The sequence below is a fragment of the Pongo abelii genome, chromosome 8 (assembly GCF_028885655.2).
Source record: "Pongo abelii isolate AG06213 chromosome 8, NHGRI_mPonAbe1-v2.0_pri, whole genome shotgun sequence".
Classification (NCBI taxonomy): domain Eukaryota; kingdom Metazoa; phylum Chordata; class Mammalia; order Primates; family Hominidae; genus Pongo; species Pongo abelii.
Window position 1 is genome coordinate 117,651,421 of NC_071993.2, and position 23,641 is coordinate 117,675,061.

The 23,641-nt window shown below is 42.0% G+C and overlaps 1 protein-coding gene across 1 annotated transcript in view; it reads left to right on the forward strand.

Moving 5' to 3' along the window:
- Nucleotides 1-18,183: 18,183 nt before the first annotated feature.
- The window catches only part of RBM20 (RNA binding motif protein 20), a 199,481-nt gene continuing 194,023 nt past the window's right edge, over nucleotides 18,184-23,641 (forward strand). Inside the window, exon 1 of the mRNA XM_002821143.6 lies at nucleotides 18,184-18,506. Coding sequence (XP_002821189.3) covers nucleotides 18,316-18,506 — 191 coding nt within the window. The 5' untranslated portion in view covers nucleotides 18,184-18,315. The remainder of the gene's footprint in view (nucleotides 18,507-23,641) is intronic.

The following is a 23,641-nucleotide window of genomic DNA, read 5'->3' on the forward strand; positions in this document are numbered from 1 at the left end:
TCCAGACCTGCTATGCTGTGGCCTGTTCATAGGGTGCCCTTGACACCACTGCTGCCTGAGTTGACTCAGTTCCAGCCCTATGAGTCTAAACTGTACAATAGGTGTTATTTCATTTCACAAATGAGAAAACTGAGAGTTGGAGAACTTAAGTACCTTGCCCAAGGCCATGCAGCCTGGAAGCAGCCTGGATTTGACCCCGTGCCTTTTAGACTCCAGACTTATGAGGGTAATCACTGTGCCAGAGGGTCCAGAGGGAAGGCAGTTGACTCTGACTTTCAATTCCTATCTCATCCCAGGAATATCTGACTCAAGACAGGGTCCTTGTCTGACTTTTGGGGGTCTCCTGGCTCACTCTCAGCTGACTAAGGCAGTGTGGCTCAGAAGCAAGTACATGCAATTTGAGTCTTTGCCACTTACTTGCTGTGTGACTTTGGGAAAGCCACCCAATCTCTGAGTAGACACAATAATGGCACTCTTCTGGGTGGCCATGAGGAATCAGTGAGAGAGCAGGTCATTTGCTTGGTATGGGGCCTGGCCCAGAGTGGGCTTTCAGTAAATGGAAGCTCTTACTGTTGTAAAAACAAACCTCAGAAGGCAGTGAGGGAGGTCTTGTCCAGCACCTAATAGAGAGAAGGTGTCATGGAGAGTTCAGAGGCATGGAGACTAGGAGTGGGCGGACAGCCAAGAGCTTTAACCCTGAGTTTGATCATCAGGCCATGGAGGGTCATTCCTTTACTGCTTCTAAGCAGGAGTTCTTAATTAACGCAAAGCAAATTATTATTTTGTTCGTTTTCTTTTTTTTTTCCCCAATAAGCCTTTTGCACTCCTAAGACAAAATAAATTATTACTGGTACATTTTATTAGGGTCATCAAAGGAAGCCAACAATCTGTCAGTGGGATGTGGAATGCAGGAAGCACTACCTCCAGGGACACCAAGGTGTTGTTGGAGTTGGCTTCTCTTTTTTGGGGGTGTTAGAGAGGTAGAGCTGAGACCAGTGGGATGAGCTACTCTTGTGGGATGGGAGTAAGTTTTACGAGCTCCTTCATGGTTCCAGCTTGTGGGGCCTGGGCTCACCTGCATGCCCCAGACCTGTTGGATAGTGGTCTCAACTTTTCACTTGCTCCTTCACTGACTCCCTCAGCCTGAGGAGTCAGGTTGACCATCTAAGGATCTGGGCTCTTAGCTGCCCAGACAGAGATCTCCAGCTGCCAGGACCCTCCCAGAGAGAGGCTGGACCCTCTGGTCCACTTATTGCTGGCACCCCCAAGAGATTGGCATACCAGGAAAAGATCACACCCTCCAAATTCAGACAAGCCTGCACTTGAACCTTGGCATGTGTGTGCCCTAGGCTAAGTTTCTTCACCTTCCCAGGCCTCAGTTTCTTCATCTATAAAGTGAGGCCAAGTCATGCATACCTTATATGGGTGTTGGGAAGGTTAAGTGAGTGTCCTTCATTATTCCATAAGCCAATGTTTGTTGAATGTTTGCTGTGGTTAATTTTATTGTTTTCAAATCCTGGCTGTGCTCCTAATTGGTTGAGTGACCTTAGAAGATCTTGTTTTAACATCTCCTATAGTATGGGTCTGGTGGTGATAAATTATTTCAACTTTTGTGTCTGAAAATGACTTTATTTTAGCTTTGTTTGGAAGTTATTTTTGCTAGACGTAGGATTATAGGTCAACAAATTTTTTTCAATACTTTAAAGATGTTACTCCAAGTCTTCTCACTTGCATTGCTTCTGAAGAGAAATCAAGAAACCTGCTGTCATATTTTTCTTTGTTCCTCTGTATATAATATGTTATATATAGAATATGTTTTTTTAAAGATGTTGTTTTTAGAAAAGTTTTAGATTCAAAGAAAAATTGAGAGGAAAGTACAGAGATTTCCCGCATACTCCCTGTCCCAACACATGAATAGCCTCCCCCATTATCTGGTGAACATTCTTCACTAGAGTGGTACATTTGTTAGAGTTGATGAAACTACATTCATGTCTATTATTTTCCTCAATCATTGTAATTTTTATCACTACAAGTTCTATTTGGATCTTTTTATATATCTTTCATGTTTCTACTTAACTTTTTAAACATATGGAATGCAGTTTTAACCATGGTTTTAATGCCCTCTACTAATTCTAACATTTGTGCCATTTCTGGGTTGGTTTTAATTGATTGATTATTATGCCCATGATGGATTGTGTTTTCCTGCCTCTTTGCATGCCTAGTAATCTTTGACTGGAAGCCAGACATTGTGAATTTTACCCTATTAGGTGCTGGATATTTTGTATCCCTGTAAATCTTGGACTTTATTGAACTTTGTTCCAACTACTACTTGGAAACAGTTTGATGCTTTTAGATCTTGCTTTTATGATTTTTAAGGCAGACCCAGAGAAGTACTCAGTCTTAGGCTAATTATTCCTCAGAAGATCTTCCTAAGGCAAGATCTTCTTGAATACTCTACCCATTGAATTTGGAGTTCTTCCATTCTCTCTGGTGGGAACAGGTATTATTGCCAGTCCTGTGTGAGTGCTGAACACTGTTCTCTCAGATCCTTTCAGATGATTTTTCTCCTGACCTCACGCACGTGCACTGATTAGTACTCTGCTGGATATTTGAGAGGGACCCTCTGGAGATCTCTGGGTTTCAGTCTCTGTGCAGTTCTCTCCCCTCTGGTACTCTGTCCCACGAATATTTGCCTCTTGGTCTTGCTAGATTCTCAGCTCTGTCGCCTCAAATCAGAAACGCTACTGGGCTTTAGTTCTCTACACCCTACCACCCCCCTACCTGCCCCCCCACCCCCACCCCCTACCCCCCGATTGTGCCCTGGAACCCTTCTCAAGGCAGTAAACTGTAGCAGTAATGGGGCTCACCTTGTTTGTCTCCCATTGTTCAGGGATCACGTTCTTTGTTTCCTAATGTCAAATGTCTTGAAAACCATCATGTCATGTTTTTCTGTTTTTCTTGTTGTTTCTGGCAAGAGGGTAAATCCGGTCTCTGTTAATCCATCGAGGCCAAAAGTGGAATACTCTTTTTTGTTTATTTTTTTGCCAAGATTCCTACTTGGTTCTTTTTCATTACTCACCTGTTCCCTTTTTTTCTGCCTGTTTTGGCCTTTATTTTGTTCTTATATGCATATTATTTCTTAGTTTGAGCAACCTAAACATATTTTAATGTATCTGTCAGATAATATTATTTTAATTTTATCTGTATTAAATTTTTCTTCCTGTTGTTTGATTTTGTTGGCTTTTTTCTTAGGGTTAGATTTTTTCATTTGCTTAAAAATCTTGTTTTTCAGGTTCATTTTGAGTAGTCCATGGAGATGTTCATTGTGCTTTTGAGCAAAGATTACCTTTTTTTCCATATTTTATCTATTATTCTTATGTGCTTGGAGCAGCAGTAGTTCCTCAAAGTATAAACTTACAAAGCAATCTTTAAAGTCCCAACATTCTATGTTTATAATCTGGTGTTGTAGAAAGGTTCAGGCTTTCAGTAGGCCAAAGCCCTAGTTTTGAATCCTGGCTCTGCCGTGCGCTCCTGTTCAAGTTTTTGAACTTCTTTGAAATTCAGTTCTCTCATTCCTAAAATGTGCATAATACCTATCTCGTATTATGTAGAGTTTTTATGAGGATTAAGTGAAATTTCCTGGCAGGGTTTCCCAAATGTTGTTGACTTTGTAATTGAAGCTATGATTGACTCTTCCATGCAGCATGAATGAAACAGAGAAAGTTGACACTCTGCCAACAGGTGCAAAGGAAGCTGCTAGACTTTTAAAACAAAAGGACTCCAAATACACCCAACTGTTTACATTTAGCATGAGTGGTCCCTGATCCAACTTCTGTCTGTGTATTCTCAGAGGGAGTGGGTAGAATACACAGAGGCAAGGAATGCGTGCTATTTCTGGAGCCAGAAAGCAACACATCCAGCAGCAGGAATAACCTTCATGGTGCTGATCAGTTGCTATGACTCTGTAGCTGAAGAATTTAACCAGCCAAGACCTATGTTTTTCTCAGCCTGGGGATAGAGTCAAAGAAGGGCTCATGTCATTCAGAACCAAACAGCCAATACTAATAATAGACTGGGGCCTGTGGGTGGTTTAGGTATGGGAAGTGGGAAGCTGGAGCTAGTTTTGAACAAAAAAATGCCTCAGTTGAGCCCTGGTGGTATGAGGATGCTCTCCTTGGGTATATATATTTTACATTCCTGGGTCTTCATGTCTTCCTTCCAAACCCAGAATCCAGCGTGGTAGATTTGTCTCCACTTCCCAGTCATCTCCAGGTTCTCTTTGTGGGAACCCACTCCCTGGGGTTGCTCCCTAGATCCTCTCCAGGGCCAGCCACTCTGACTCTCTGAAGTCATGGGCAACTCCATACTGATTTTCACTCCAATTACTGACTCCCTTTTTGTATAGAATTTCCCTTGTGGCCAGTACATCCATCACAAGGATACCAGAGGGGAAAACTAAGGCAGGACAGAACCGGAAAAAAGTAGGTGACTACTTTCAAGTCACTTTCACATTTAGAAATTTATTTGATTGACTGAAGACCTATAAAGCAAGTAGGATATAATACTTATTTTCACTTTATTAATGGGGCTCAGAGAATTGGTAATAAACCCAGGTCACTTTGACTTTAATGACAAAATAGAAATATTTGTGATAGTTATTTTTATAGAAATAGAATTTGAAATTATAGAAACTTTGAAGTTGTAGAATTATAGAACTATCATTTTATAAGCTCTAAAATGACTATTTTCATTCTGTTTTTTTCTTTCACCTACTATTATTGTAAACAACAACAAAATGACTGCCATTTATGAAACACATGTTCATATTGGGCACCATGCTAAATATTTTACCTACTTTCTCTCATTTAATTATAACAACAAACCAATATTGCAGATGCTGCTAGCCTCATTTTCTGGATGTGGCCAAAAGGAGTTTAAGTAACTTTTCTATCATTTGGCATTCTTACATAATTGTCTTCTTAAGTTCCTACATAATGGTTATGATTATCATTTTTAATTGCTATGTACTAATAATGCCCCTAATTCACTTAATTCCTTCTGCCTTGTTAGGTATAATGATTAAAAGAGCTGGGAGACATTCATTCATTCATGTATTGAATAAGTATTTAATTAGCATTTGCTATGCTATCATATGCTGTGTTATATCCAGGGAATACAATGGTGAGTAGGACAAAAACACTCACCTTCAGAGAGCACTCACAGTCTCATGGAATATGTAGCCAGCAAGAGGCAATTAGAAGACACAGTGGTGATGAGGGCAGTTCTTGTTGCTGTGGAAGTGCAAATCAGGGAGCCTACCTCATCCCAACAATGTCAGAAGAACAGCTATCAATTAAGGCCAGAAAAATAGAATGATTTGAATGGCCACTAATTTACCATATGCAAAACCAATGATGGTGCTATGGTTTGAATGTTTGTCCCCTCCAAAACTCATGTTGAAGTTTAATCCTAAATGTGGCAGTATTTAGAGAGGTAGGCCTTCAAGAGGTGATTGGGCCTTATGAACAGGTTAATGAATTAATGGGTTATCATGAGAGTGGAACTGGTAGCTTTATAAGAAGAAGCAGAGAGACCTGAGCTAGCACACTCAGCCCCCTTGCCTAGTGATGTCCTGCACTGCCTAGGGACTCTGCAGAGAGTCCTCACCAGCAAGAAGGCCCTTGCCAGATGCAGCCCCTTGACCTTGGATTCTCAGCCTCCATAACTGTAAGAAATAAATTCTCTTTCTTTATAAATTCCCCAGTTTCAGTATTCTGTTATAAGCAACAAAAAACAAACTAAGACAGAGGGCCACCAAACACATACCACCCATGATGCTTTAATGGAACTTGGGACTCCAGGGATCCCAGGAATTCAGATACATTAGGATTTAGAGCCCCAAACTATTTTCATTCCATGGTTACTTTACCAAAGGCTTGTCATTCTCTAGGCCAAAGAGGCCTAAAACAGCATCGTTCATGTCTTCATTGTTCTGATGATGATGATGATGATGATGATGGTGGTGGTGGTGGTGGTGGTGCTGGAGGTGCTGGTTTTGACTGCTTTCATTAACTGAGCATCTCCATGTGTCAGGTACTTTATAAGTGTTATTTCACTGATGTTCACAACAGCCCTATAAGGTGTTATACCTTTATTTTTTTAGATCAGGAACTAAACCAGAGAGATTAGATAACTTGACTTGCTCAAGCACAGCCTGCTAATAAACAGAGAAGGAGCCAATTCTCTAAGCATAGGGGTTATATCATTTAGATTGTGAGGAACAGTGAGTGTGCTGGATTTACTCTAAAGGTTCTAGTGGTGGGTTCAAGTCTCTTTCAAGTATAAGCGGAATTTGATGCATTGTTGCTTGCTTGAAGATGGTGGAGCCACTTGAGAGGGAGTGTAGTGGCCTTAAGAGCTGAGAGAGGCCTTCTGTTGATAGTCCACTAGAAAATGAGGACTCCAGTCCTACAATCACAAGAAACTGAACTTGGCCAACAACTTGAATGAAGTTGGAATCAGATTCTCACCTAGAGCCTCCAGATAAGAACCCAGCCTGGCCAATATCTTGATTTTGGCCTTGTAACATCCTGAGCTGAGAACCCAGTTGAGCCATTCTGGACTTCTGCATAACTGTGAACAAATAAACGTGTGCTCTTTTAAGCTCTTACATTTATGATAATCTGTTACACAACAGTAGAAATGTAATGCAGCAGCTCATGTCACATAGTCACTTGATGTTCCGAGGTCGGCAAGATCAGAGGCTCTGTCTCTACCAGGGCCAAGTCACCCACTAGGAACTATTTTCCAAATGTTGTAAATTTCTGCTGCACATGTCATGACTTGCTCCAGAGCTCTAGGTGTCTACATTGTGATCCCCCTATTGGGGCTTGTAATAGATTCAATATGTCTTTCCTTCCATAAATGCCTCTCATGCTATAGGATCCTCTGTGTCACATGGCCCAGGTAGCAGAGTTACTCGTGCCCAGCCTGGACTTTCTGCAGAATCCTTTCCCAGGCAGTGCCTCATTCCAAGAAAGCTGACAGCATTTCCTATCACTTGATAGATGGACCAAGGCAGTATCTCTGTGTTTCCTTTTGGATGATGGATGGTATAAGATGCAGTGAGCCGAGGTCACATCACTGCACTCCAGCCTGGGTGACAGAGTGAAACTCCTCCTCAAAATAAATAAATAAATAAATGAAATAAAAGTAATAATTTATTCAATTGACTTCCAAATATGAGGCTCAAAAGTCAATCCATTGGAATACAAGGAGAAAATATTAAAGCTTTTGGTTTTCTTTTATCCATGTCATCAAAAATTTTTCAAAGTTTTGCTAATATTTCACATATAGATTGATCCTGGTCCTCACCCAGTTTACATCAGACACTTACAAGACATTCATATCATACCAGCTATTCAGAGGGGAAAGTAGAAGTCTGAAAGGGGAAAGAGGTTGATAAGGCCACTGCAAAAGATTTACCTTTTACTTTGGAGGGGATGACAGACCCTAGACCACTGGGTCCTTACCAATCCACTAATGTGCAAGCTCCTGAATCTTCATGAGGTTTAAGTTCTCACCCTCTGGAGTACAGACTTCCAAAATAATTCTTGCTCATCCGGTATTAATACAGTGTTATAAAAATAGAGGACAATTGGCTGGGTACAGTGGCTCAGGCCTGTAATCCCAGCACTTTGGGAGGCTGAGGCAGGTGGATCACCTGAGGTCAGGAGTTCGAGACCAGCCTGGCCAACATGGCGAAACCCCATCTCTACTAAAAATACAAAATTTAGCCTCCTGGGTTCAAGTGATTCTCCTACCTCAGCCTCCTTAGTAGCTGCGATTACAGGCACCCACCATGCCTGGCTAATTTTTGTATTTTTAGTAGAGACGGGGTTTCACATGTTGGCCAGGCTGGTCTCGAACTCCTGACCTTGTGATCTGCCCGCCTCGGCCTCCCAAAGTGCTGAGATTACAGGCGTGAGCCACCGCGCCGGGCCTTTTCCTTGTCTTTTTAACTTTCCACACAACGCCAATGTAAGAATTCATTTTAATACAATAAATGTATATATAAAGATGTAAACATATATAATAAATGTACATATTAGGAAAGTCAGCATCTTAATAGATAAACACACGAGATCAGAAACAAGGCAAAGAAGCCTATATATCCACTACTATTATTTAACATAATCGAGATATTAATCAATACAACTAGACAAGAGAAAACTATTAGAGGAATACAAATTGACAGGGAAAAAAGTAAAACTCTATTTGTAGATAACATGATAGAATATCTGGAAAACTCAAAAGTTGTAATGATAAAACTAAAACAAGCAAAATAATTCTGTGGGTATGCATGCATTATTTTATGTATAGATTAAATAATATAGAAATATAAATAGGCAAATATACATTTATATTTATATAAACAATAACCAGTTTGAGAAGATAATAAAAGAGAAAGCCTTATTTATTATACAAACTAAACAGCATAAAATATTTAGGAACAAACTAAGAAGAAAAGTGTGAATTGTGTGGGAACTCCAACATAATACCTTAGGGAGTTGTTGATCCCGTATCGTGGCACTAAGCATGGAATAAATGAGTTAGACAGTCATGAATAAGAAAACATGGTATATAATAGACAAACTTAGCTCTCAACATAACCACCCATAGAACGACTTTAGAATCCCTAGGGTCTTACAAGCTCAGGTACTATGAGGATGGTGCTTAGTTCCAGGGGAGGTGCTATGGGTGCCAACTTCCGGCTTGGCTGATTGCCCATCTGGCTGCACGTCTCTTGTCCCTCTGGGCTGTGAGTCTGGCAGCTGGTGTCAGTGTGATGATTTGCTTGGCTCTGTCCTCCCTCCTAGTATTACTTTTTCTGTAATAAAACTTTTGCTTTGATCTGCTGGAGTGTCAAGTGTTTTATTTGATACCACTAAAACCACCAAAACTTCTCTGAGGAAAACTTTAAGATACTCCTTAAAGGCATAAAAGTAGACTTGAACAAAGCAAAAGACATCCCTTGTTCTGTGATGGGACTAACTCAACATCGTAAAGGTCTAATTCTCCTCAAGATACTATATAATTTTAACAAGATCTAATAAAAATACCACTTATTTATTTATTTAGAGACTGAGTCTCGCTCTGTCACCTGGGCTGGAGTGCAGTGGTGCGATCTTGGCTCACTGCAACCTCTGCCTTCCAGGTTCAAATGATTCTTGTGCCTCAGCCTCCTGAGTAGCTAGAATTACAGGCATGTGCCACCATATCTGGCAATTTTTTTTTTAATACCACTTCTTTTTTCTAGAAAATTGATTGCAGAGCTCATATGGAAAAATAAAAATGCAAGAATAGTTATGAAAACCCCCAGAAAGAAGAGCTGTGAGAAGAGAGAGTTCTTGTCAAATAACAAATATTATTATAAAGGATCTTTAATCAAAACTGATAAGTGAACAGGAAGACTACTAGGAAAAAATAGAAAGTCCAGAATTAGACATAAGTACATATGGAAATTTAGCATATGATAAAGATGGTATCTTATATCTTGGAGGAAAAGCCAGCCCTTTCAATAAGTGGTGTTGGGACAACTGGATGGCCATTTGGAGAAGATAAAATTGGATCCATGCCTCACACTGTGCACCAGAATGAACTCCAAATGAATCAGACATCTAAGTGTAAAAAAATTAAACCATACAGATGCTAGAAAAAACATGAGAATTTAAAAAATAATCTCAGTGTTTAGAAGCTTTTTCTAATTCCGATTCAAAATGCAGGTGCAACAGAAGAAACAATTGATAAATTTCACTACATAAAAATAAAATAACATTGGCGTGGCAAAAACAATAAGAAAAGACAAATAAACAAGTAAAACAATAAGAAAAGACAAATAATACACCATCTTTATCAAAGGTCTAATCTCCCTAATTTATAAAGAGCTCTAAAAATCGAGGGGAAAAAGACATTAAAAAAACTGTATAAAGATGGGCAAAAGAGACAGTTTAAAGATATACAACGGGCCAGGCATGGTGGCTCACACCTGTAATCCCAGCATTTTGGGAGGCTGAGGTAGGTGGATTGGTTAGGACCAGGGTCCTTACCAGTCCACTAATGTGCAAGCCCCTGAAACTTTGTGAGGTTTAAGTTCTCACCCTTTGGAGTACAGACTTCCAACATAATTCTTGCTCATCCAGTATTAACATGGTGTTACAAAAATTGAGGACTTGGCCAGACTGGGTGGCTCAGGCCTGTAATCCCAGCACTTTGGGAGGCCGAGGCAGGTATCTTTCCCCCTGGGATTTATACGTGCAGAAGGTGACTGACCTCCTGACCCAGAGTAAGCTCTTTTAAGGGACTGTGTATTATCATTACTGAACGTTCCTAATGGAAACGTTCTTTTCCCCCTGGGATTTATATGTGCCGAAGGTGGCTGACCTCCTGACCCAGAGCAAGCTCTTTTAAGGGACTGTGTATTATGATTACTGAATGTTCCCAATGGGCAGTCCAGTAATCACAATAAAAACAGCCAATGACAATTTACTGAGCCCCAGTCATATGCCAGATGGTGCTTTACATATAATCCTCACAGTAACCTCATGATGTGGACACTATTATTCCCATTTCTCAGATGGGAACACTGAGGCTCAGGGAGGTAGAGTAAGTTGCATAACATCATGCGATTAGCAGACCTTGGGGCTGGATTTCTAAAGGAGTCATTCTGACCCCAGAGTCTGGGCTGAGAGGAAGCAGGGCAGGGTCTTCTGTATGGGGTGGCCCTGGGATGACCAAAGGGGCCACACCAGGGAGTGGCATTAGTCTACTCCCAGCCAGCCGCGTGGGTGCCCACTCAGTGAGGTCAGCACATTGCAGGCTCTCACTGTTCCTGGCGTCACTCTGGCCTGCAGAGGCCTCCGGTGTTGCCTTCCATAATGGTCACCCGATCCTGGAGATGGTGGGCAAACAGCCTGAGATGTTTATTCTCTGATGACCAACTGGCCTGACAGGCGGAGTGATAAGAGAGACAGAGGAGGCAACTGGGGGACGGGGTGGATAAAGGAGTCCCCCGCCTCTGAGAAGTGCTGTTTTCCTTGGCTGGGGCCTACAGTCACACCACTGGCCTCTGAATGACAGTGACATTCCCCAGGGATTAAGCATGATTTGTGGAAGCTGGGTCTCCACAGGGGGTGCAGAGCCCCACGGAACTTCAGTCATGCAATTAGCTGCCTCTAACATTTCTCCCACATTCATTTCGTATCTCCATCACTTCCCATCCCCCCTCCAAAAAAATTCAGCTGCAACTTGCTTTATAACACACAGTAAGATTGTTGTATTATGTGTCCTGGAAACAGCAGATGAGAGAAAGTCATTCTCTGGCTGTTTGGAAGCATAGCTCAAAACTCCTCTTTTCCAGGAAGGCATGCCCAGGTTAACGCTGCCCCTTGCTGCTCCAGGCCCCTGGGATTCTGGACGCAATCTGCAGTTGTTGATTTGTTGCCAGGTACCGAACAAGCGGTGGCAAGACAGAGCTCTAGCCACCCGGGCCTCGGAGCAGTGATGCTTTTAGGAGAGGCAAAGATGCTGATGTCACTTGTGGTTGGAATAACTGCTTTCCTGTTCAAGGCTGTTGGATGTACACCTAAAGCTCTAGAACCATGGTTTTCTGACTTCCAACCTACTGCTACTTTGACTACAATACAACACCTGCAGGACTTATGAGAGGACAAAAGGCCTGGCTGATAAATTCCTGACCAGAGGGATGGAGGCTAAGCCTTTCCCTGCAGCCAATGAGGGAAGTTCCCAGTGAGTTGTTGGGCAGAAAACAGCCTCCTGGGTCATGTCCTCACTTTTCCTCAGCTAAAGTTCCCTGACTGTCTCCTTCAAATTCAGATGTGCATCCAGTTCCATGAGTAACCACATTATTTTTAAACAGCATCCTTCAGCCACTGTCTCTCCTGGGTTTTCAGAGAGCGGTGACCCTTTGTGAAGCCAGGACAGGATTTTATTTTCTGATTGTTTTCAAACATCTGCAGAGATTCCATGGACTCCAAGTCAAACAAAAATCTTACTCTGGTCGAGGCACCAGCCAATAGGTCAAGCTGAGGTAAATATTGCTACCTCGGGGGGTAGAAAAGAGAAGCCAGGGAGTGTGGAGAGATGGGAAACCAAGGGATGGGATATTGGAGACAGCAAAGAGGTTCAAACCCTAGAGATTTAGCAGAGGAGTGTCCAGTCTCAAAGCCCCATTATATTGAGAAACACCACACAAAGTAGTTTGAAGCTCAACGCTAGGAGTAATGGAGACTAGGGTTAGATCCGCAGCTCCTCTGCTTACTAGCTGTCCAGGTGGCTGGACTTCATGAGCCTTTGTTTCCTTATCTGTAAAATGGGTATAAAAAACCAACCACTTACTAAGATGATTATGAGGACTAAATGAGAAATATGTGCTCAAGAGAGCCTGGCAGATTAATACTCAAGAAACAGAACTGTTGGCTGGGTGTGGTGGCTCCCCTGTATTCCCAGCACCTTGGGAGACTGGGGTGAGATTATTGAGGCCAGGAGTTTGAGACCAGCCTGGGCAACACGGCAAAACCCTGTCTCTAGAAAACATAAAAATTAGCTGGGCAGGCGTAGTGGTACATGTCTAGAGTCCCAGCTACTCCTTGGGAGGCTGAGACAGGAGGATTGTTTAAGCCCAGGAGTTCAAGATTGCAGTGAGCCATGATCGTGCCACTGCATTCCACCCTGGATGACAGCCTGGGTAACAGAGTGAGACTCTGTCTCTAAAGCAAGAAATGGCAACTGTTATTATTAACACCCAGATAACAGTTAATATCTTATGGCTAAGATGATCTATGATAGACTGCTTCATATGTATTCATAATTGTCAGATTAGTAGCTTATAACTGTGTCAATGTGACTGCTAGCAACTTAATGATTTACTTATTTAACTGTCTCTACTAGAGTTGCTAGGATAAAAAGGACAGTGTTTAAGACTGGACAATATATTATCCAGTGTATTTCTCCTTCATTCCTTCACATGAATTTTTGCTTTAAAAATAAACATCTTGGCTGGATGCGGTGGCTCACACCTGTAATCCCAGCACTTTGGGAGTCTGAGGCAGGGAGATCACTTGAGGTCAGAAGTTTGAGACCAGCCTGGCCAACATGGTGAAACCCCATCTCTATTAAAAATACAAAAATTAGCTGGGCGTGGTGGCGGGTGCCTGTAATCGGGAGGCTGAGGCAGGAGAATTGCTTAAACCCGGGAGGTGGAGGTTGCAGTGAGCCAAGATCGCGCTACTGCACTCCAGCCTGGGCGACAGAGTGAGACTCCGTCCCAAAAAATAAATACATAAACAAAAATCTTATTGACGTACTAAGTGTTGTTAATGATTACTAGTTGAAAAAACAAAATTTTAAGTTTTGTTGTCATTGGTTAATTTTAAAATGACATATGTTCATAGCAAAAACTCTAATAGTATATGTACTTCAATAAAATTTTATTTCAAGTATTCAAACAATATAAAAGGTAATACAAGGCCTTGTATCCTAATTTCCAGAGGTACTTACTGTTGAAAATTACTTGTATAACTTTTCCAGAAATGTTCTCTTCTCTTTGATTTTACAGACATTTAGTCATACTGCAATACTGTTGAGAAACTTGTACTTTCTCCTTAATAATACACCTTGGGTCTCTTTACCTAGCAGTGCATACAGACCTACCTCCTTCTTTTTCAGGGCTACATTGTACTCTTTTGTAATAGAGACCATCTTTTGTAAGGCCACCTTTCTGTGCAGCACTTCGGTTGTTTCTAGTTTTTGCTATTATGAACAATGCCACAATAAACTCCCTTGTCCATGTAGCTTTGATTATTGCTACAAATAAACCCAGAGGATAAATTCCTAGGAGGATAATTGCTGAGTCAGTTTCCCTTGTTGCAATTTTAGTAGTTCCAATTCGGGCCAGGCACGATGGCTCATGCCTGTAATCCCAGCACTTAGGGAGGCCGAGGTGGGTGAATCACCTGAGGTCGGGAGTTCAAGACCAGCCTGACCAACATGGAGAAACCCCGTCTCTACTAAAAGTACAAAATTAGCCAGGTGTGGTGGCACATGCCTGTAATCCCAGCTACTTGGGAAGCTGAGGCAGGAGAATCACTTGAGCCCGGGAGGTGGAGGTTGCAGTGAGCCGAGATAGCGCCATTGCACTCCAGCCTGGGCTACAAGAGCGAAACTCTGTCTCAAAAAAAAAAAAAAAAAAAAAATAGTTACAATTCTCTTCCAAAGAGTTGCTGTAACTGACACCTATAGTATATGAGAATGTGTCATCAAACTTTAAAAAGTAAACTGTTGTTAAAAAATAACAGTGATAGTATACATAGGCTGAACAGCCACACGTACAAATCAGCTCATCTGCAGAGATGAATGCTGACAATCAACTGAGAGGTAAGCTATTATATTTCCCCTTTGAAGAGGGGACAGAAGGTCACAGTGATTCAGATCAGGGTCTGAATCTCAGCTCTGTTGTTTATTATTCCTGTGACTTTGGGCAGGTTCTTCAAGTTTCTCCAAAATGGTGATATTAAATAAGGTTTGAGAAAGCTCCTAGAACCAGTGCCTGGATTATTTATTAACATCATGGGACAAGCCAGAGTGCCAGAGTCCCCAGTAAGTTTGAGAATGACCCTAGTATAATAGAGACTTGGGTTGTATTTCCACCCTTTTCTACCACCTCCCACTAGGTTGCGTCATTTCTTTGAATTTTCTTATTTGTAAGGGTCAGTTTAGATATTTCCTATTAATTGGCCGATCTGAATAGATATGAGTAGGAGAGTTGCATCACAATGCAGGTGGCATTTTATATTCATAGCAGCATCACAGCAAAAGAAGACAGGTAAGATCTCAGTTCCACTTCTGTCACTGAGATAGTGTAGAGAGTGGGTGAGCTTTGGGGACAGACCAACCTACCTGCAGCCTTGCTTCTGGCTCTTAAAAGCTGGGTGACCTTGAGCAAATTCTTGTAGCTATCTGAGCTTCAGTTTTCTTAATTATGAAACATAGTTAACAGTTGCTCCTCATGGGGTTATTGTGAATATAAAGTAAGATAAACTATGAAAATACTTAGCAGCTTGTTAAATATTCAACGTATGCACAAACAGCAATAGCCTCACCACGTGATCGTAGTTCACTTGTAGGTCAAGGAGGGACAGGATGCTTCTGTGGAGAGGAACAAAGAGAGATGTTACCAGTCCTCACCTCTCAGTCACACTCCCATTTGTCAAGTCAGGTGACTCACACAGCATTTGTCTGGCTTCTCTCACTGTGAAGCGCACGCTTGGGGGAGGGGAGTGATGAGAGCCCAGGGGCAGATCAAAGCAAGGGCTGCAGCCTCAGCTATGGCTCTTTATGCTTTTTCATTCCTCCGGGAGAGAAGTGAGAAACATTTAGAAATATTTATCATTGCATTTTTGAATATACTTTATGTTTGACTTGCAAAATGGAATGCTTGTTCAATGTCATCCTGGAAAACATTTTGTGGGATCTGAGGAAGGACACGAACTACCTCTAGGTTTTTGCTGTCGTGTTGCCCTCTCCCTTCAAATCTTTTCTAAGTTCAGTTATTATGTAACATGTCAATTGCAAATATTAAGCTATAATCATGGAGATGGCATTTCTGAAAAACAACTGTGAATCATTCATTTTTTCCCATATTTTTAATTTTGAAAATTTCAAATTTACAGAAAGGATGCAAAAAAAGCCCAATGAATATCTAGATTTATCCATTGTTTCTTATTTTATCACATATGCTAGGATATTATTTTTGAGATTCAGACAGCTTCATTCACATAACATGGTTCTCTTTTTTTTTTTTTGCCAATAAAAATGTAATGGGAATAGACTCACTTATATCGATGTTGTGACTTCCAGGCTCTCAGCTCTCTGGGGTTTGAGATCTATTGTATTAATATTTGGCTACAAGGTTGGAATATAAAGAGTCATGTTTGTAGTAAGTGCCAGGTTGAACATCTTATGCACAAAGTATACAAGACACATTATCCCTAACCCTAACAGAGACTCTCCAAGCCAGGGTCTCATCAATTCCGATTTACATATTTGGTAACTGACACTCAGAGAGGTTGAATTACTCCACTGGTAAATTGCAGAGTCTGGACCCAAAAACAGGTCCTTTTGATCACAAAGCTCTTTCCATCAAGGTTTTGGAGGATTCTGAGAAAAAGACTTCCGTACAAACATAGAAAAAGTTTTAATTTTATTTCTGGGAGAGTTGCAATGTTAATTTTAAGTAATTTCCTTTCACTAAGGAAGTCTGGGGGTGGGAATATGGGGTGGAAGATGGAGATTTAAGGAAACCACGGTCAGGAATTTAGTGATGGAAACTGAAGATGATGAGCTAACTATTCAGAGAATGGACTTGGTTCTTACAGCCTCTTACTAGCCGTGGATCCTCCCGACAGATCACCCTAATGCCTCCTCATTTGTGAAATGGGAAAAACAATCAACACCTCTTTACTAGGTGTGTTTTTTTTTTTTTTTCCTTGTCAGCTGCATTAAGGAGAAGGCGGAAAGAGTAGAACAAGGAGCTCTATCTGTAACGAACAGAACAATCAATTGAGCTAACTACCTACCTTCGGACCAGCCTACCTGTTTCATGTTTTCGTTTTGTTTTTGTTTGTTTTGGTGAGGCTCAATTTTGCGAACTGTGGCAAACTGATCTTTATGAATACAAGGAATTGATAGTGTCATTTTATATTAGAGGAGAGAGAGAGGAAGATAAAAAAGGGAGAGGGAAGGAAGGAGAAAGAGAGAATGATGGCAGAAATCAACGGAGGCGGAGGCGTAGTTTCCTGAGGCTAGAAACTCAGTCTGGGGAGAAATGAAAGCGTCTTTTAGGGAATTCAAGCAGTTGCCAGGTCTCAGGGAATCCATCTTCAGAATTTTCCTCCGCGTGGTTGGGGGAGGAAGATGAGTTGGGTGGAGACCCCGAGCAAACTCCTCTCCAGGCCATGTGGCATCCTGGGCTCTAGTTTTCCAGGCACGCAAGACACGCTTTTCTCTACTTCCCGGGGATGCTGGCGTCAGGACTTAGAACTTCTGTATGCCGGACAGCCGGTGAGGTCTACTGGGCGGCCGCTTTCTCTGGTCTTTCTCTGCTCCGTAGACATTTCTGTGTCAGGTGCCTCGCATATTCGCACCCACGCGCCAGGGCATTAAGCTGCACCTTGCGGGGTGGCTCTCAGCCTTGAAAGGCCGCAGGATGTCCGCGTCCACAGCTGTGAACCGGTGAGCGCAGGTGGACGGGCGCACGCGGGCGCCAGGGTAATTAACAGGGCTTCAGAGGGCGTGTTGTCGGCGAACTCTCTTTTTTCATCCTTTACATTTCCACGGAGATTTGGCCAATAAATAACAAGAATAAAATGTACGCATGGTTTTGTCTTTGCGCTCGTGGGGTCGTGGCGGGGTCTTTTAAGTGAAGAGAAAAAGAAACCAGAAACCCAGGGTGGCCCCACCGGCTGCTTCCGGGGACACCTGAAATCAGCAGCTGGAACTGACAATTTGGAGAGCCCTGGGGATGGTCATCTGAGACCTGGGTTACAATACAACTCCCACCTCGGGGCGAGTCCAGGCTTTCTTCCCCTCGGGGTCGGGTGCCTCAGGCGCGAGTGGCGCTGGCCGGGCTCCAGCCGCGAGCAGATGCCAGGCCCGGCACACTTTGCACGGGCGATGAGCGCGGACGTCCCGGGCGCGCTCGGTCCGCCGGGCTTGGCAGGAGCTACGAGAGGCCGCGCGCACCGTCCCCAGGGACAGCCGGAGGACTCAGGGCTCCCGGGTGGAGCGAGAGCGCGGCGGCGGGCCGCGGGCTGCGTGTGTCGCCTTCCTCACGCGGTGTGCTGCGCCGTGGAACGCTGGGCTACGGACCCTGAGGGTGCACTGTGGCGGGTGGCGTACGCCGCGCTCCCTCCCCGCTTCCTGCGCCCAGGGTCGGCGGGCAGAGTTCCTGGGTCCAGCTTGGCGCTGAGCAGCCCCCGGCCGCAGAGCAGCTCCCGCCGGTCGGGAGACGCCCCCTGGCCCCCGCCCCCGCGTGGCCGGCCCGGACGAGCTGGAGCAGCGGGAGGAGGAGGTGGCGCCGCCGGGACTGCCTCCTCCCCGCCCCTCGCGTCTCCTCCCCGCGCCACCGGGGAGGACAAGGGGACTGGGCACGGGGACCCCGGCCAGTGAGCGCCCGTGGCCCGGGACCGCCCCTCCCTTGAGCTCTCTCGCCGCGATCCCGGGCGAGTCTCGCCCCGCATGGTGCTGGCAGCAGCCATGAGCCAGGACGCGGACCCCAGCGGTCCGGAGCAGCCGGACAGAGTTGCCTGCAGTGTGCCTGGTGCCCGGGCGTCCCCGGCACCCTCCGGCCCGCGAGGGATGCAGCAGCCGCCGCTGCCGCCCCAGCCACCGCCCCCGCCCCAAGCCGGCCTACCCCAGATCATCCAAAAGTAAGAGGGGAGAAGGGAACAGGGACCAGGGGTGCGCCTGGGGACACGCCTCGAGAGCCCCCTTTGTGGCTTCATTTCCCGTCCCTGCCGAACTTCGCTCGCCCCCCTTGGGTTTGAAGTTTTCTCGTACCCCCTCTGGGCAGAGTCGATGTCCTTCTGGTTGTTTGTTAGGCTGGAAAGAGGGGAGCCAAATTCTTTAGGGAAAATTATTTTGTTTTTCCTTATCTCCTTTCTCTTCTCTTCAGGAATGGTACTAGATATTTTGAACTAAAATAGCTCAGATTGGGGGGAAATGGCCCAGCGACTGTATTTCATCTTTCTGGTCCCAAGAGGACGCTGGAATGGAGAGTCGTGCGTGAGTGTGTGCGCGCGCGTGAGGGTGTGTAAGTAAAATGCCAAAAATTAAACCACCCTTCATGGTGCCCCTGAAACCAACCAGTGGTGACATTGGGGTGAAAAGGGAGGTGACAGTTTGTAAACAACATATTTTACTTTGCCCTGAAAGTGTAGACACTTTTCAAGAAGGCCCTTTCGAAGAGTTTAGCTACGCAACGGTTTTCCATTAATGTTACCTTCTTGTGACTCGGGTGACCCGTGCGACTTGGGTCGTGAATTCTCAGGTCTGCCTTCCCAATGCTTTGAGAAGGCTGGGGGTGGTTAATAAGCCCCGAGAAGCTCTTTCAGCCCGTTTGAGGAACATACAAGTAAAAACAGTGATGCTTTGTATGGTTTGTTCTTTTGAGATTTCGTGTGACGGTTTAGGGCCTAGAATGTTGGTTTATTTGAAGGATCTCTACTCTCCTAAGGGTTTACTCAGTTTGTAATGAAGTCTTCAAAACTAGTTGAAGAAGTGTAGGAAAGTGAATGATGAGCACCTCTGCGAAACTGACAACACTAAATAAATACACGTAAGTACAGCAAAATTTACCCTTATGGAACAGAGCAGAGGTTTTCCGCTGCTCCGCTGATGCTTTGAGCCCTGTAAGTTTAATAAAACTTAGTAACAGAAAGAACTAGTGATGGGTGTAAATGGAAGTAAATAGCAGTTAAGTATTTATTGTTTTGAAGACTGATTTATCTAATAGAAAGAATTGTGAAAATTCAAGTTTAACATTAGAAAACGCTGGTATCATATTTCAGAACAAAATGGTTCCCTATGTTGACTGGTGGAATACTGAATCTCCACTTGTGACAACTTTTTGCTTTAATTGGATATTTTATATAACTTTCAACTACAAACGGTTTCCAACTATTCCAAAATGAAAATATTGCATATTATTATTCTTTTCTATTGTTTTGCAAATTATTCAGCCAATACTAAATATGACTGACAATTTATGTACATCAATACTTAAAATTTCTCTTTATTCCTTAATATAAATGTAAAGCAACAGAGAAAAACTATTTAAAATTTAAAGTTTACTTAGTGAAAAATCCAATTTGGCCAATTATTAATTTGGAAACTTCTGATGTGCTTCGTACAGAGCCAGTGTCTTGCAGCTTGAAATCAGGCTGCATATGAAGTTAATTGAAATTGCTTCGGTATTGTAATTACCCTGCACTTTTCTATTATTTACTTTTAAGTAGAAAAAAAATGGGAACTTTATATTCACAGATAAGTCTTTGTAGAAGGGCATCTGATTATGAAATACTGCCAGGTTGAAAAATAAATATCATTTTATGGAAATGGATCATTTAAAGTATATTTTATTTGCCTCATATAATAATTTACCCTCTAAATTCATCCCCCATTTTGAAAATCCCATCTTTGGAATATCTAATTTTAAAAGAAAAGACTCAGCTTTTCAAAGATGGCCCCTTCTACTTGAAGGGCAGGATGGAGACCTCAGGAAGCGCCTCATGGCTTTGCTTGCTTTACATTGGTGACGGATCAGTGTTCAGGGACCAGGTCCCAGGGCTGTGAATATGCCCATAGGATTTGATGTTTGCATAATGACGTTTCAGTCTTTCTTTATAAGGATGATTTGGAGCTTGTGCTCTCCTTAGTATCCACTGAAATTCCACTGGAACCAGACATAATGTCGCAAATGCTTCGTAGGTCCATCTTCAATGCGCCGGAATCTGAGCAGGTTATTTTGAAACTGCCTTTGCATAAGTCCATCTGAGCAACCATTTTTATGTAGTTATGAGGTGTGGTTTGCATCAGCCATCTTTGAGAAAATATAGTGGAGCTACTGCGCTCGGCTGCAAAACAAGTTGTCTGCCTATTGATTTGGGGAATTTTGTGAGCTACAGATTTGGATGAAATTCTCCTCTGATGGAACACATATTAAATATTATTAGAGAAACTCTATTTTTTCTAGTTATTTTAGTGAGGTCGTTATGTAACTCGTAAGAGGAGAAGTTTTGATTGCTTTCAAAATGATGGCGACATCAATCTTCTTCATGTTGCATAGTGCGTTTGAAGATTACAAACATTTTTCTGCTTACTGTCTATGTTTACTGATTTATTAGTAATGGCTTTTATTTTCGATCAAAGTCAATGACTTTGGAAAAACCATAGTAACAATTATAATAAAAATCAGTTCCTGTTCACATATTATATTTGGTGTTTAGAGAACTGCCGTATACTACATTTACAAAGATAAACACATGAAGCATGATGACTAATAATGAGACTGATTTTGTTTGTTTTATGGACCTAATCTTAGTACTTATGAAGATTGCATCTAGAGTTAATTTCTCTGGAGTACAATGATTTCATTTCCTTGTCATTGTATTTTTAGCTTCTGTTAAGAATCATCCACACCTTTTCTGCTCTTGTTTACTGTAAAGATTATCAGCCATGTATAGACACAGATAATTAATATTTTATAAGATTTTTATTTTAAACGTACATTCTCCAAATTGGCTAATATAGAGGCATTATTGTATATAAAACACGATTTAGGCTTTTTAGGAAACAAGAAATATAAATAATACCCTAAGAGGAGACTTGGGATAAGTCAGGAAATCAGAATAATTTAAGAACTTAACAAATATATATTTTTTTCCATACTAGCAGAAATAAGAAAACATTAACATTCCAGTGAATGTTTTATAAGGATTTATCCCCTCCAACATTTACAGTGTTTTATTTTAAAAATTATTTTGTTTTAATCGTGAGCTTTAATATCAAACCTAATCCTTTATTTATAAGAAGCTATTTATTAACCTTGATGAACGTCAGCAATTTAAGTTTTAGGTTGCCAGTTTTAAAGCACTCATTAGAATGAAAACAGAGCTACTCAATTCCGTGTGAAATGTTGAAGTTAGCTGTCAGATGGAACCACAAAGTATACCACTAGTCATGGAGGACAGAAACCAAACACGTGCACCCCTCTTATGAAGTGAATGTAGAGGTGATTTTCCTAACTTACTTGATTTGCAGCAAAATATTCCTGGCTAATGTGTGGCATCAGTTTGCATATTTAATTTGAGTATAGATGACACTTTTTTCTAGATTATTTTTTAAGCAGTGAATAAAAATAAACAATAGAAAAACTTTTGGTTTAGCATTTGATGGCTAGTGTTACCTGCGTGTAACTGTTTGTAGTTAATGAAAACATGAATCCAGCTTTGATCTCTTTGATCTATAGTCTTCCATATAGCATTAGAACACTGGCTGTCTATATTTTCAGAGCAAAGTGTTCCCCTCACTCGGAATAGAAAATGTTATAAGTAGCAACTCCGATTTACAGACTCTAATTTTACAGACATTCTGCAGAAGGATCTCCGTGTAACTGTTAGGGAGTCATTTGCAGGCAAGTTGTGTATTATGTTCACCCACTTTGATGGGTATGCTGACAATTACATCCAGAGTCAGAAAGAAGAAATAAGAATTTGCTAAAAAGGGACATTCCCTTACATTCATACTTGGTCCTTTCTGGAAAGAGGATGGAATTTCTAACATCTGTGCCAGTTAACATCAGTTTGAGACCAATTTTAGGGGAAATAGAAATATACTTGTAGAAGGAATTTTGAAAATTTTAAATACCATCTTAAACTGCACATAAGACAAGCATTCAGCAGGGAAAACATCTGAGAGGATTAAGCCTTTACCCCAATAGGGAAGAAAAGGGGGGGGGGGTGGCTATTTTCTTAGCAGCCTGAACGATTCTTTTGCTTATCTAGAAAGCTTTCCAAAGTTTTATCAGAAAAAGAAATTTTGCTTGAGGGTTTGTTGTGATAAGTATTTTTAGATAGTATGTATAGTCATTTATTTGTGAATTTTTCTCAAATTGCCAAAGAGATCAGTGTTATGAAATGTAGTACATTATTCCCATTAGTCACAGTAAAGGATTATGCATATGTTGCACACAGAGCCGTTCTAATGCCAGTGCCGTAGGGGGGAAAAGAAGAAGAATTTGATCACACCTTTTATTTTTCTATCCATGTATTCTTTCGCTACCTCCTTCACAGTTTATCTAATTAACAATTTAAAAAACCCAAGTCTGTCCATTGGAATGTGAACTCTGATCTGTTAAGATCTCTTTGCCAGTCCTAATAGTCACCAGGGGGCGGAAAAAAACCAACCAGGATTGACTCACAGGGAAATGATTCCACATTATCCAGTTTCTTTCTTTCCTTCTGATTTATTTATTTATTTATTTTTGTGGCTTTAAGTTCCTGACTCCAGTTTAAATTAATGTTCTTCCCTGCCCACAACAGCCGGTCCTCAAGTGAACAAATTGATATAGCTCAATTCACAGGTTTGATAAACAAGAATACACAAAATGTTGGGAACTGGGGTTTAATCAAGGGATAGAAATTAAAATGGACTGAATTAAATATAGAAAGTAAGAATGGAGGAAGCTTGAGATATTGGAGTTAAAACCCAAAAGAGAAGTTCAGAAGTAGGACACCCCTCTCCCTTCATCTGTCCCTGCCAGACAAAAGCTTGAATGGTCTCCTACACCACAAAATCCTGCTTAATCTGATTTTTATTTCCTGCCACAGTGATTATTTAATTGGGGATGGTCTAACTGATATTATTTTGTGTATTTTAACAGGGAAAATTGATGTGGATCTGCAGCTGGTGTGAGTGACTGGTAGCTGTGTTTAGAATAGAGTGTTGACAAGTTTTGCATTAAGTAAAATGATCCATATTCCAGAATCACGGCAAAGATGGTAAT